Source organism: Hyla sarda, chromosome 4, assembly GCF_029499605.1.
Source record: "Hyla sarda isolate aHylSar1 chromosome 4, aHylSar1.hap1, whole genome shotgun sequence".
NCBI lineage: Eukaryota > Metazoa > Chordata > Amphibia > Anura > Hylidae > Hyla > Hyla sarda.
The window spans coordinates 133,200,197-133,216,424 of NC_079192.1; the positions used below are offsets into that span (position 1 = coordinate 133,200,197).

At 44.6% G+C, this 16,228-nt stretch overlaps 1 protein-coding gene across 3 annotated transcripts in view; it reads right to left on the reverse strand.

The window, feature by feature from the left end:
• Positions 1–16,228, reverse strand: part of PDE8A (phosphodiesterase 8A) — a 347,339-nt gene that overhangs the window by 118,814 nt on the left and 212,297 nt on the right. For all 3 annotated transcript variants that reach the window (XM_056572185.1, XM_056572182.1, XM_056572184.1), the window contains exon 2: positions 2,336–2,392. In XM_056572185.1, coding sequence (XP_056428160.1) covers positions 2,336–2,392 — 57 coding nt within the window. The remainder of the gene's footprint in view (positions 1–2,335; positions 2,393–16,228) is intronic.

Here is a 16,228-nt window from a genome sequence, read left to right on the forward strand (position 1 = left end):
CGCCAAACCAGTCATGCTGGAGGATGTTGCAGGCAGCAGAACGTTCTCCACGGCGTCTCCAGACTGTCATATGTGCTCAGTGTGAACCTGCTTTCATCTGTGAAGAGCACAGGGTGCCAGTGACGAATTTGCCAATCTTGGTGTTCTCTTGCAAATGCCAAATGTCCTGGACGGTGTTGGGCTGTAAGCACAACCCCCACCTGTGTACGTCGGGCCCTCATACCACCCTCATGGAGTCTGTTTCTGACCGTTTGAGTGGACACATGCAGATTTGTGGCCTGCTGGAGGTAATTTTGCAGGGCTCTGGCAGTGCTCCTCCTTGCACAAAGGCGGAGGTAGCTGTTCTGCAGCTGAGTTGTAGCCCTCCTACGGCCTCTTCCACATCTCCTGATGTACTGGCCTGTCTCCTGGTAGCGCCTCCATGCTCTGGACACTACACTGACCGACACAACAAACCTTGCCACAGCTCGCATTGATGTGCCATCCTGGATGAGCTGCACTACCTGAGCCACTTGTGTGGGTTGTGGACTCCGTCTCATGCTAAAAACTAGAGTGAAAGAGCCGCCAGCATTCAAAAGTGACCAAAACATCAGCCAGGAAGCATAGGAACTGAGAAGGTAATTATTAAGGTAAAAGTTTCCAATGTTCTGCTGATGCAATAACTTCAGAGCTCAAAACTTTACCTGGCATTAAAATCAAGGCAAAAAGTGCCCCGGCAGCTTCATGGCATGAGTTTCCATAGCTGAGCAGCAGCTCACACGTCACCAAGCACATTAAAGGCATTGAATAGAGAATGCCGTCAATGGACTCTGGAACAGTGGAAAGGTATTATGTGAAGTGATGAATCACATTTCTCTATCTGGCTGTCTGATGGACAGGTCTGGGTTTGGTAAATGCCAGGAGAATGTTATCTGTCTGACTGCATTGTGCCAACTGAAATGTTTGGTGGAGGAGGGATAATGCTATAAGGTTGACCTAGTGTAAGGCCTTTAGTTTCAGTAAAGGGAAATCTTAATGCTCTAGCATATCTAGACATTTTGGACAAAACTTTAACTTTGTGGGAACAGTTTGGGGAAGTAAATTTTCTGTTCCAACATTACTGTGCCCTAATAAACAAAGGAAACTCCATTAAGGCGTGGGTTTGGTGTGGAAGAACTTGACCAGCACACAGCCCTGATCTCAACCCTATCAAACACCTTTAGGAGGACTTAGAACTAAGGCCATGTTCACACGGCAGAATGTACGGGCGGAATTCTGCATAACTATTCTGCACAAACATTCCACAACAGCAGAGTCCCATTGATTTCAATGGGATTCTGCTGCACAGTTTACACAGGAGAATTTCTGTGACAGATGTTTCTGGCACGGAAATTTAGATTCCAGCGTTCACAGAAAAAATAGTCATGTCTAATCTTTCTTCAAATTCCACAAGGAAATGCATTTCCGAGTGCTGACATGCTCTGCCCGTGCTCTGCTGTCAGTGGAATGTCTGCGCAGAGATTTTCCGTGTGGAATAGTTAATTTTTTTTTTTTATGTTTTACTTTTTTTTCATAGTGATTGTCTCATCAGAAAATGATCTAACTTTTAAAACAAGTGTTTATGTAAAACATTTTAACAAGTTTTTGGTGAATTTTCCATTTAAATATCTATATTTCAAAACAATCCTGAAATCGTTCAGTTTTTATTCTAAGCACTAAGACTAAAACTAAACTGAGACTTTCTGTCCTGTACAGATCACTTTCCAGCAGTGTGATCACAGACAGGATTTCAATAAAAGGTGACATCAGTAGGTAGATGAGACGATAGATGATGCTCACAGCTCAGCCTCCCATACCTGTGGAATGACCAGGTCACAGAGCATTTCCAGAAACATTTCCCATTTACGTCAATGGAACAACTCACTGTCTATTGTTGCCAAGGTTTATGGTGCTTTTGTAAAGCATATCTCTCTGAATGCAGGTAAGATGGCTGCACACTTAATATTGTACAAAAAATGGAATAAAATAATTATAAGAAAATAGAAATATTGTAGAAAAAAGAAAATGTTTCAGCAACTGGCTCTAATGAGTACAAAAAAAAAATCAAAGTGATACATTCCCAAATACTAGGAGACAAATATCACATAGGTGATATTTCCGTGATGGATAACGTGTCCCTTGACAGATGTAGTAAAAATTGTATGATGGGACTACTTTGTTTGCCCAATATTGCATTTTGTAAATAAAATAATGGGAAGATCAGTATGGAAGAAAATACTTCTCCTCAATGTAGTTTTTGGCTTCTTTATACAAAAAGATAAAAAAATACACTCAAGAAATCTTTACATAACAATACCTGAAGTTGATCTTGGTGGAGTCTCATCGGACCAAACTGCACCTCTGTTACAGCTGCCTGTAAGAAAAGTAATGCACATTAGTTTTATACTTCAGATCCATTAAAACCAAAAGCATACAATAAAAAACCAAGCAACGGGCATGCACAAAATATTTAGCTATGGCAGAGGCTACACAGTGTACAACCTGTTGTGATCATGTACACATCTGAGCTATAACAAAGCATTGGGTATTGCGATAAAAGGCATTTATGGAATATACTTTAGATATCATACATTTCTAATAACTGGGACATTTGCTCAGGTGTTTCTTTTAACACATAATAACAAAATAAATGACATATTTCATAGACAGGCAACACGTCACAAATGACTCCTTTTTGTTATGTAATTTCCCAGAAATGTATCTCAATAATTTTGTTTTATGACACATTGTGAGTAATAGACTGGGAAATTCACTTATTCACATACAATGAATGGTAACTTGAAAAGTGCTGTAAATTAGGAAATTTAAAACGGTATACCTTAGTCTTCCTATAAATTGCTTAGCTTGACAGGCACATTACATCGACATTTCAATTATTTCCAACAATACAAACATATTGCTTATTTTTGGTAGTAGGTGAAGGTATCTCTACCTTAGCTCGTTCAAGGACCAGTTTATTTTTTGGAAAGCTGATTGTTCACAAGATTTTCAGATTTTACGTATATGAAGCTATAATAGGTTAAAGGGGTACTCCAGCGCTTAGACATCTTATCCCCTATCCAAAGGATAGGGGATAAGATGCCTGATCGCGGGGGTCCCGCCGCTGGGGACCCCCGTGATCTTGCACGCAGCACCCCAGTTAAAATCAGTCCCCGGAGCATGTTCGCGGAGCGTGACGTCACACGGGGGCGGAGGCGTGACATCACACTCCGCCTGCCCCGTGGTCGCCGGTAATCAGACCCGGAGCGAACATGCTTCGGGGACTGTTTTTAGCTGGGGTGCTGCGTGCAAGATCGGCGGCGGGACCCCCGTGATCAGGCATCTTATCCCATATCCTTTGGATAGGGGATAAGATGTCTAAGTGCCGGAGTACCCCTTTAAGGGGAATTAGAAATAAAAACAGCCCCAAAAACTGTCCATAGCCTTTGTCTGGTGTTCCAGATGAACTCATTGCCTAGTTCCTTTGAGAGGTTTATTTTCTTATTATCATTCATCAATAATGGATCATCTGACAGCATAAAAGTACAAAATTACAGGAGCCAATGAGATAGGTCAAGAGTAAAGAGGTCAAGGTCAAGAGGATTTGGTGGCTAGAGAAGATGAACTTTAATGGGAGCCTCTCTCACTGAACATGCTATCTGCAATGCTGAGCAGAGTGATATACAGTTTTGGTACAGAAGAATCATAATAACATGTAATGTTTATTCTGGGTTTAGGAGTCCAGTGACTAACAGCCTTTCCTGCATGAATCTTTAAACAGAGATAGGACCGCCCACTGGACTCCTACATGCAGAATAAGCAAAGGCATAAATGAAAAAATAAAGTTATAGTGGAATCTGTTCTAATAAAACTATTGTATATATCAGTCTGCTCAGCTCCTCCAGCTTGAGACATGATGACTGCCGATTAGACTGTGTTCTCAATGTGACAGGTTCCCTTTAATAGCTCTAATGTACTTTTCCTACCAAGCTGCTGAGGTTTGTCCAATGCTGGGGGCAATTGTAAAAATCAAAAAGATCCTCATCTCCGCCTTAAACAGAAAACATCCATAGTAGTTAAACACCATACAAGTACACGCATCTTCCAACACTGGTATAAAAAAAACTTCACACCAGCTGCTGGAACAAGGTTTGTTTTGTGTCCAGTAAATGATAGAACTGAACATTTATCATCTGTACTCGACCTTGGCTCCAGAAAAACTCGAGCTGATGATAGTTTTGTCTAGTCTTCTTTAGACATCATTTACAGTATTTAAGAGTATTCTGGCAGACAAGATTGCATTTCCTGGAAATGTGAAAACCAACTATAATCATTAACCAGAGGGAAAATCAATGCATTCAAAATATAGGTGAAAAAGCCCCTGTTTGCCAACATCAAAAGGTATATATATATACACATACACACACACACACACTATATATATATGTGCAATAAACCATAGACAAAAAAAACTGAAAATAAATTTTTGGGGAGAAAAAATACCCTGTCTCAGAACACATGGACATAGCCATATTTATAGATCTGATATACTGATCAATAAGGCACTGACCCCTACTCTAATGACCCCCATACACAATAGACATGCCTTAGCCAAACCCACAGTTTTAAGCAGGACCCTGGCTTCTCGACAAATGAAGTCAGGTGAGAGGAGAATTGGACATGTTGAATTTCAATTGCCCAATCTTCATGTTCTCTGGGAGATAAACCACTACCTGAGAAGTTGGCAGAGTGGGGAACACAGCTAGCATTTAGAACCCTTTATTTTGTAACACTGGCAGTATACTTCCACCGGTGTACTGTCCATCCCAGCAGCCACAGCCACTGAGTTACCTTTGCTCCACGATGTGTACTCGATTATATCCCTTCCTTAAGTCTACCTGTAGGTTGCACAAGAGCTCCTTACCTGCAAGGGCAGTGGAAAAAGCCAATTCTGTCTCCAGCCACTCCCTGTCAATAACCAGGTATATTAGACAGCTTCACTAGCCACACCTAGCCTAAAAATTGCTAGTGTTCTGCTAAGATGTTTTGTTGTATGTTGAACTATTATTGTCTTTGACTCTGAATTGTTGCCTTTCCTCATCACCATCTGCTGTCCTGACAACTAAACCTGTGCTAGGGCTGGGCGGTATGACCAAATGTGTGTATTACGGTATTTTTTTTTAACTTTTGGCTAGTTAAATACTCACATATCACCCGCATGCGCTGCCATCCTCGTCCTGTCTGCTGCGGGCCGCCGGCGCCGACACTCTATACTGTGCGGTATACCTATGCCCGGACTGCAAAAAATAAACTTTAACTCACCTCCCATTGGTCCGGTACCGGCCTCACCTGCTTCTTGGGGATGGGAATGTCGGACAGCCGTCAGCCTATCACCGGCCGCAGCGATGTTCCGCCTCAGCCGCTGATAGGCTGAGCCCACTGTCATGTAAGGATCTCTGGCCGGCTTCTTACACGACAGTGGGCTCAGCCTATCACCGGCCGAGGCGGACATAGCTGCGGCCGGTGATAGGCTGACAGCTGTCCAACGTTCCCGTCCCCAAGAAGCAGGTGAGGCCAGTACCGGACCAATGGGAGGTGAGTAAAAGTTTATCTTTTGCAGCCCGGGCATAGGGATACCGCACAGTATAGAGCAGTGGTCTTCAACCTGCAGACCTCCAGATGTTGCAAAACTACAACTCCCAGCATGCCCGGACAGCCGTTGGCTGTCCGGGCATGCTGAGAGTTGTAGTTTTGCAATATCTGGAGGTCTGCAGGTTGAAAACCACTGGTATAGAGTGTCAGCGCTGGGTTGATTCATTCATTCCCGAGGGCGAGAGGCAAAACCAGTATTGCGGTATGGGTTAAAATTCATATCGTGCAGCACAAAAATTTTGGTATTCGGTATGAACCGGTATACCGCCCAGCCCTAACCTGTGCTACCTGCCACAAACTTTCCCAGCCCTGAGCTTGGCCTTCTCTCTCGACTGACACCTTGGTGCTGCACTAAAGTGCCACCTACCCCAGGGCCACTCCTGTTGGTCCCCTGCAGCAAAGTCCTGATCCCTGTATAGGGGTTTAAGAGTAAAAATCAAGGAAACCACATACACCATGTCCTCAGGAGTGGCCAAAGGTAAATTTATTAGGTGACATAGGGGTTCCACACGTGCTGGTATTTACATTTATCTACTGAGTCAAGCCTTTAAGTATAAAACATTATTAATGCTATATCCTATAAAGTAAAACATCCTGGACATTTTCAGGATTTCGCACAGCACCTAAGACTACTCTATAAAAAAATAAAAAACATATCAAGGAATAGGAGACACTTAAGCTGAGTAAGCTGCCTCTCCTAAAAGTTCACCGTCATCAAGCAAACGGAAGCAGCAAGAAGGAAGGCAGTCCTCCCATGTCAACCTTAAGTGGTCACAAGCCAAGACAAGCACATCACTTTACAAGATTATCCATTCTGTTATCATCTCAGGATATGGTCTAACCCCTTTAACTTTTTCATGACTGGAAGGACCCCTTCATGACTAGGGTAAACTGTTCCTTTAGCTATTGCTACATGCTTTACAAAAATCATGGTGTGAAAATAATGTCAAGCACTATAAAGCCCTATTTACACATTTTAGGGATAAATCACAAGGTATACATTGGAGTATGAGCAAAAGTACAGTATTTTGCGCCGTATAAGACGCACTTTTTCTTCCCCAAAACTGGGAGGGAAAAGTTGGTGGTCTTATACGGCAAATGCACATTAAAACTGGTGGTCCCTGCGGCCATCAGCGGCCGGGACCCGCGGCTAATACAGGATATCCCCGATCGCGGTGATGCCCTGTATTAACCCTTCACACGCGGCCGTGTCTGAAGCGAAAGTGACACTAGCCCGGCTGCTCAGTCGGGCTGTTCGGGACCACCGCTGTGAAATCACGGCGTCCCGAACAGCTTACAGGACACCGGGAGGGACCTTACCTGCCTCCTCTGTGTCTGCTCTGTGCCGGGATCCCCTGCATGGCCGGCACTCTCCTTTGTTGTAATCACGTCGTGGCGCACGCCGTCTCGTCATCCAATAGGAGCGGCGTGTGTAGCGACGTGATGGTGGTGACGGAGAGCGAGGATACCGGGCAGCACAGACGTTCCAGAGTGACGGGGACACCCCGGGGACGCGGCGACAGCGATGGAGGGCGACATCCAGGGCAGCGGTGACGGGTCCGGAGCGGCGGGGACACGTGAGTACTACCTCCTATACCAGTGGTCTTCAACCTGAGGACCTCCAAATGTTGCAAAACTACAACTCCCAGCATGCCCGGACAGCCAACAGCTGTCCGGGCATGCTGGGAGCCGTAGTTTTGCAACATCTGAAGGTCCGCAGGTTGAAGATCACTGTCCTATACTTTAAATTGTATTTGGTTTAGAATCTTTATTTTCTAGATTTTTATGCTTTAAAATTGGGTGCGCCTTATATGCCGGAGCGTCTTATATGACGAAAAATACAGTATATATTTGGGAAACAGACTATAGTTACTAGTAGACTGTGTTTGGCCTATTAAACCTAATATGCATGCTGTAGTTTAGATTGGAATGCCTGACATATACAATGTACCCCATAAACATAATATTAATGGGGCCTAACAATAGCTGTTGGCATCCTCATTCAACACAATCTGACTGGCTAAAAATACTCCCAACATTTAATTGTCAGCATATTAATTTCAGAGCTGCAAGGGTCAGAGTACACTCCCAGCTTTAAAGAATAAATCATAAAGTACTAGAAAACATAAAGTACGGTGGGGGGGGGGGGAGGTGCCTAAAACTTAGCTTTTATTCTATAATGATAAAATCCACCAAAATATTCACATGCTCAAGTGACAATCCTAATAACCCAGAATAAAACTGGACCATGATAGCGTAGCTCACTGATGGCTGAACAATTGACAATCATATGTATCTGGTTTGCACTGAACTCCTGGTCACATAGTGCATCCCCCCTTGGTAAACTGTCTGAGTCTCAACACACAATCATCCAGAGCTATTAGGTGCCATATATATATATATATATATATATATATTTCTCGAAATCACTCGGCAACCTCAGGAGAAACCAAAGTTTTAAGCACCTCCCCCCACCGTACTTTATGTTTTCTAGTACTTTATGATTTAAAAATACTTCCCATCAAACATTTGGTGGCTGTGTGCGAGGTGTGTGGCTTGCAAGTCAGACCAATGAATTCACACAGAGATACAGAGCAGAGATTGTGGAGTACGGTGGGGCTGAGCTGTGATGAAGAGACTGTGGTTGAAGGGCCAGTGCTGTGGGTGTATTGGGCGAAAATGGAGGGTTTTGTCTTGAACTGAACCAAAAAAAGAGTTGTGGGGTAAGGTACAAGAAGTCCCATAGACCTGCATGGGACTTCAGAAAAAAAAAACCTAAGTGGGTAGGTTAGTTTACCTAGCCTATATTTTTCACTAGGCATATAAGAAGCATGCGTACCAAGTTTCATCAAAATATCTCCAGCCATTTGGAAGTTATGCTGGAACATACATTTCCCATAAATTAGCATCTCTGTGTATAGCCAAACAGGAAGACATTAAAGGGGTACTCCGCCCCTAGACATTTTATCTCCTATCCAAAGTATAGGGGATAAGATGTCTGATCGCTGCTGGGGACCCCTGCGACCTCAGCTGCGGCACCCCAGACATCCGGTGCTCGGAGCGAACTTTGCTCCGTGCCGGATGACTGGCGATGTGGAGGCTCGTGACGTTACGGCCATGCCCCCTAAATGCAAGTCTATGGAAGGGTGGGGGAGTGACAGCCGTCACGCTCTCTCCCATAGACTTGTATTGAGAGGGCGTGGCCGTGATGTCACAAGCCTCCAGCGCTGCACCCGACGCTCTAAACGAATGCAGGGTACAGCAGGGAGACTGCGGGGGTCGCCAGCTGCGGGACCCCCGCGATCAGACATCTTATCCTCTATCCTTTGGATAGGGGATAAGATGTCTAGGTCCTAGTACCCCTTTAAGGCTGGCGTGGCAGGGAGAAGCTGCTGGAGACTGCACTGATGCCTTGGAACCCCATTCCTCGCCAGTGTTGTACCTATGACATATATGAAATGCTAGAGTTTTAAAATAGATAATATCACTTTAGCAAAGGAGCCTGTCCCTGTTTCATGCTGCCTGTGGTTGGGGCAGCATGAAATCAATGAAAGGTTCTCTTTAAACCTGCTCTTTAATTTGGAATTGAAGTCCATCTCTTTATTCTGTGAATGCTTCATAAAGGCTTAGTAGATGGCAGAAATGTTATCATGATAATAACATTAAACTACAGTATACTGTATAGAATAATACGTACCCAAATACCCTGCCAGCAATCCAGAGAATACAAAACATAAAAGAAATACTCCAGTTATAAACAACAAACAAGTGTAAAGTATTTTGCATGGTCAATATTGCCACATAGTACAATAACATATTCACTGCCAGGAAGAAGGCTGCCAACCTTAGTGTGGAAAGGGCACTAACAAGGGTGTTGCTGACTGAGTCTCAAGGAAGCCACAGCCTCTCCATATATTTAGCCATGTAACACACAGCTGCAAGAATAGAAAATGCTCCAGAATTGTTACGTCATGGGGAATACAAGTCAGGAGGGTCTGCAGGTTCTCTTTAAAGAGAAATTGATAGCTAGTTCACCCACACATATTTAGGTCAAGTATTTCCTGAGTTATGCCTGTTACTACAATCGTTGCCATTGCACTTCTATGCCCGGTCTGCCCCCTTCCATGACACGTGAGCCTGCGAGAAAGGGCACTGCTCCTCGCTACACCTAACTGTAGCTAGATAGCGGCTCCTGTGCTATGCTCTCTTAGTAGAGCACTCATCCCCAAACCCCCTTCCCCCGCAGGCTCTCACGTCACGAAAGAGGGTGGGCCAGAGAGTGAATAATGATGGCACAGGGGAGCTGGCCAAGCCGTTTCCCCACCTCCACTCCACACAGGAGCGCAATGTTAACAATATTAGTAAAGGGCATAACCCTAAATATGTAACCCCTCCTTTTACAGCCATTCACCCCCACTATAACCCAGTATATTGGGTTTAGTGCAGGTGAACTATCTGTCAGTTTCTCTTTAAAGGGCTTGTATAACTAAGATGACCACATTTTATGAAGCTTCATGGCTGGATATGCCTTCATCTGGCTACACTATTCCCCTGCAAGGTAAATGTAGCTTTAGATAGCGTCCATTCAAACAGCAATTTTAGTAATGAATGGACACCCCTGATCCACATTCTAGCTCAGTGGTCTCCAAACTGTGGACGTCCAGGTGTTGCATAACTACTACTCGAAGCATGCCCGGACAGCCGTTGGCTGTCCGGGCATGCAGGGCGTTGTAGTTTTGCAACATCTAGAGGTCCACAGTTTGAAGACCCATGATCTATCTCACAGATTGGGGTATATAGACAGGACAGGGCTACCTTAAGATGCTGCATTACTCACAGCAAGGTGGCCAGCTATGTAAGATGGGGGAAGGCAGAAGCATCAAACACCAAATCTATGTATTTCACACTGTCCTAATATGTACATATGTTGGAGTAACCATCAGAACCGTCATTTGGTTCAGCACCTAGGCACAACATGGTGAATGAAAAAAAGTGTATGAGACAAGAGAATGGTGGCAACTGAGTGAAAATCACTACGAGTGTCCCTGACCCGCTCACGTTCTTCTGCTCTGCAGGGATAGCTTGTTGCTGTTATCAATGTGACACATTATGTGACTGCTCGTAGTAAACAAAAATCCTCCCCCTCCTGATATCTTCCTCTTATTCTGTTGCAGAAGATCAAGTAACTATGGGAACAAACTCTCCGTGGACTCTCTTCTCCCTGCAGAGCTTAGCTCCATCACAAACAAACGCAGTGCAATGGTACTGTAAATGGGTATATCATAATAGTAAGGTTTCATGTCTTACCAAACTATGTGGTCTATTATGCTGTGGCTCAGTGCCTGCTAAATAAGGCAAGAGGCTTCATGTATAAAGATTGTTAATGGAGTAAACAGTGTTCACGAAGCATATAAAAATGGCGCACATGCATTGTGGAGAAACGCAGAAATACCAAGAGTTTCACACCCCTTACATTTTTGTAAATACTTTATTATATCTTTTAATGTCACAACACTGCAGAAATTACACTCTGCTACAATGTAAAGAAGTGAGTGCACAGCCTGTATAACAGTGTTTAATGTCGTGTGCCCAAAGAAGTTTAGTGTACGTGCTCAGTGTCATTGTGTGCTGCAGAGGTAGATGAGGTGGGTGGGGGTTGGGTCAGTCTGTCAAGGCTCAGACCATATGCTGCACACTGCATCAAAATGGTCTGCATGGCTGTCGTCCCAGAAGAAAAGCTTCTTCTGAAGATGAAGTACAAGGAAGCCTGCAAATAGTTTGCTGAGGACAAACAGGCTAAGGACATGGATTACTGGAACCATGCCCTGTGGTCCGATGAGACCAAGATAAACTTATTTAGTTCAGATAGTGTCAAGAGTGTGTGGCGGCAACCAAGTGAGGAGTACAGAGACAAGTGTGCTTTGCCTACAGTCAAGCATGGTGGTGGGAGTGTCATGGTCTGGGGCTGCATGAGTGCTGCTGGGGAGCTACATACAGGTGAAACTCGAAAAATTAGAATATCGTGCAAAAGTCCATTGTATTTCATTAATGCAATTTAAAAGGAAGCATGAAGTGCTCCAAAATCTCCTTGTAGACGGATGCGTTGACCCTGGACTTAATGAAGCACAGTGGCCCAACACCAGCAGATGACATGGCTCCCCAAATCATAGTAATTGGGAAGGAGGGCTTTGGGGTTTTCATGAGCTGTAAGCCATAATCATCACAATTATGACAAAACACGGCTTGAACTATCTTGCTTTGTGTCACGATTCGGCTTACAGGTTGTGGATCCACTGTGTCAGCGAGGGATTGGCGTGGACCGTGCTGGTGGACCGGTTCTAAGTGGCTACTGGTGTTCACCAGAGCCCGCCGCAAAGCGGGATGGTCTTGCTGCGGCGGTAGCAACCAGGTCGTATCCACTAGCAACGGCTCAACCTCGCTGACTGCTGAGAAGGCGTGGGACAGAAGGACTAGGCAGAGGCAAGGTCAGACGTAGCAGAAGGTCGGGGCAGGCGGCAAGGTTCGTAGTCAATATGGAAAGCAGGAGATCTGGTAACACAGGCTTTGGACAACACTAAACGCTTTCACTGGCACAAGGCAACAAGATCCGGCAAGGGAGTGCAGGGGAAGTGAGGTGATATAGCCAGGGAGAAGGTGGAAGCTAATCAGGCTAATTGGGCCAGGCACCAATCATTGGTGCACTGGCCCTTTAAGTCTCAGAGAGCTGGCGCGCGCGCGCCCTAGAGAGCGGAGCCGCGTGCGCCAGCACATGACAGCCGGGGACCGGGACGGGTAAGTGACTTGGGATGCGATTCGCGAGCGGGCGCGTCCCGCTATGCGAATCGCATCCCCGCCGGCAATGTCAGTGCAGCGCTCCCGGTCAGCGGGTCTGACCGGGGCGCTGCAAGGAGAGAGACGCCGTGAGCGCTCCGGGGAGGAGCAGGGACCCGGAGCGCTCGGCATAACACTTTGCATGCAATGAGTCTCTTTCATATATTGGTTTCACCTTTTTAAGTTGCATTACTGAAAAAAATGAACTGTGCACGATATTCTAATTTTTCGAGTTTCACTTGTAGAGTAAATCATGAATACTAACATATACTTTGACATACTGAAGCAGAGCATGATCCCCTTCCTTTGAAGAACAGGCTGAAGGGCAGTATGCCAACAATAAACAACCCCAAACACATCTCCTAGACGACTACTTGCTAAAAAAGCTGAAAGACTGGCCAAGCATGTCTCCAGACCTAAACCCTACTGAGCATCTGTGGGGAATCATCAAATGGAAGGTGAGAGAGCGCAAGGCCTATTACATCCACCAGCTCCATGATGTCCTTATGGAGGAGTGGAAGAGAACTCCAGTGGGAACCTGTGTAGCTCTGGTGAACTCCATGTCCAAGAGGCTTAATGCAGTGCTGGACAATAATGCTGATCATACAAAATATTAACACTTTGGGCCCAATTTGGACATTTCCACTTAGGGGTGCACTCACTTTTGTTGCCAAGGTTTAGACATTATTTGCAGTGTGTTGAGTTATTTTGAAGGGGACACAACATTAAACACTGTTATAGAGGCTGTGCACTCACTACATTACATTGTAGCAGAGGGTCATTTCTTCAGTGTTGTCACATGAGTGGAAGTAATAAAATAATAAAATATTTTAAAAAAATGTGAGGGATGTACTCAGTGATGAGTTCTGTATTTCCATGCCCAAGGGTACGTTCACATGGGTGGATTAGAAGTGAGTTTTCTGCTGCAGGTTTTATTCACGGCAGGTTCTCCATGGCGGATTTTCTGCCATCGGGGCCACGTCCCCTCAATGCAAGTCTATGGGAGGGGCATACTTTCAATAGAAGTTCTCCTAGTTTTGGTATTGCAACATCAATTGAAAATAAATACAGATTAGAAGGGCTCCAGGCTGGAAAAGATGACCTAGACGCCTTTCCAAAACAGAAAGATTTAGTCACGGAATACATTTTAGTCACCAAATTTGAATATTTGAATAATGCACACAGCGGAGACAAAAGAAGAGAGAGTGACGCACAGCTCTGTAAATGAAGACTTGCCATTAAGTGGGTGGGGTGGGGGGGCAGCTGATCAGCCCCCCCCCCCCCCAAACCTATCCACACATATTTCAGCCTGTAAAACTAAGAGAATGTTCTCTGTATCACACCGGCTCACATTGGTCCGCTAACCAGGTCATACTCTGGTGTCCTAGAAGTATAGGCCCCCATGTCATAGTAGTAGCAAATCCCCATAGCAAACCTATCCTGCTCTGGACAGTTCCTGACATGGACAGAGGTGTCAGCAGAGAGCACTGTGGTCAGACAGAAAGGAAATTCAAAAAGAAAATAACTTCCTCTGTAGTATACAGCAGCTGATAAGTACTGGAAGGATTAAGATTTTTTTTATAGAAGTAATTTACAAATCTGTTTAACTTTCCGGCACCAGTTGATAAAAAAAAGAAAAAAAAAAACATGTTTTCAGTGGAGTACCCCTTTAAGTTTAGTTCTATCTGAATTTTTAGATATGTTGGATGGAATTCAGTGTTTATGGAGGATTTAAGCTCACATTGTGATTTGATTTATTTTATCGGGATTGAGTAACACATGGTTACACTGGCAACTTCATGATTTCTAAATCTGTTGAAAGATGTGGAAAACAGTTGTGGGTGTAACTCAACATTGACGGATATCATGATCTAACCTGTTATTGGAAGGCCTGTAATGTAAAGGGATAAATTCTATTTTACTTCTCCCAGTTTTGGTATTGCAACATCTATTGAAAGTAAATACAGATTAGAAGGGCTCCAGGCTAAAAAAGATGACCTAGACGCCTCTCCAAAACAGAAAGATTTAGTCACCAAATACATTTTAGTCACCAGATTTGAATATTTGAATAATGCACACAGCGGAGACAAAAGAAGAGAGAGTGATGCACAGCTCTGTGATGAAGACTCGCCATTAAGCGGGTTGGGGGGGGGGGGGAATCAGCTGCCCCCCCCCCCAACCCGCTTTATGGTAAGTCTTCATTACAGAGCTGTGCGTCACTCCCTCTTCTTTTGTTTCCGCTGTGTGCATTGCTCCCTCCGCCTGTGTGTGGTGGAAGCAGAAGAGAAAGGACCTGCTGGACAGCACTGTGCAGAAGACCTGGGGACTGCCCAGCACTGGAAGGAGAATTTTTCTTTTATTATCTAAATTTTTTTAAAGTCATCCCGAAATCTTGCAATTTTGATTCTGGCCACTAAACCTAATAATAAACTAACTCTTCCTGTTCCATACAGAAATCTTTCCAAAGAACTTGTATCACTTTTTTTCTCTAATCAGTAAAAACATCTTTGCTTTAAGGGTACGTTCACATGTGCGGATTTACAACGTATTTTACGCTGCAGATCCGCCGCTGAAGGACCTCTGTATGGTGCCCTTAAATGCGCCTGCTCGTAGCGGCAATACGATCAATGAGCTAGGCCGAGAGCTGCTGCGATGTACGAGTATACTGCGTATGCGCGCGGCGAGTCGCACATCGCAGTGTGTCTGCTCGTAGTGGCGTATTGCCGCTCCGAGCAGGCACATATAAAGACAGCATATAGGAGGTCCTTCAGCGGCGGATCCGCAGTGAAATACGCTGCGAAAAACCGCACGTCTAAACGTACCCTTAAGGGGTATTCCAGGATTTTTTTTATTTGACTATGCTACAGGGGCTGTAAAGTTAGTGAAGTATGTGTTTTTTTTATTTGTGTTGTGAATATGTATATATGTATTTTCTTACCTTTTGTGAAGATCCGGAAGCTGGCCCCTTTTTCTTCCAGCGGCTTGCTGTGCACCTCGGCCTCCGCCATGTTGTGTTCGGTAAGTGGGATGTCGGGGTGTGTGTTCTTGCTTCTGTCCTTCCTATCTTCTGACAACCGAGGCGATTCTTTTCTTCCTGTTTCTTCCGTGGCTCAACAACGAATCTGCGGCCTCTTCTGGCGCATGCGCAGGTAGTTTGTTTGTTTTTTTTACCAATAAAGTTTTTTTGTCTAATTGACAAACTGTCTGCGCATGCACGAGTACGCAAGTGCTACGCTAACAGTGTAGCGTACGTTAAGTCTACGCTAATAGCGTAGCTTCGCGCAAGCGCAGACAGTTTGTCAATTAGACAAAAAAAACTTTATTGGTAAAAAAATTTAAAATATCTGCGCATTCGCCGAAAGAGGCCGCAGATTCGTCGCTGAGTCACGGAAGAAACAGGAAGAAAAGATTCGCCTCGGACGTCAGAAGATAGGAAGGACAGAAGCAAGAACATACCCCCTGACATCCCACTTACCGAACACAACATGGCAGAGGCCGAGGTGCACAGCAACTGGAAGAAAAAGGGGCCAGCTTCCGGATCTTCACAAAAGGTAAGAAAATACATATATACATAATCACAACCCACATAAAAAACACACATAACACACAAACATAATAACAAAAAACAGTATAAACAAGTGAGAACCCCTTTAACTCAGGTCTCAAGTTTTCCCAAGTTGCAGTGCGTCGAAACGTGAAATCACTAGTCAGGTGATGATAGGGAGCC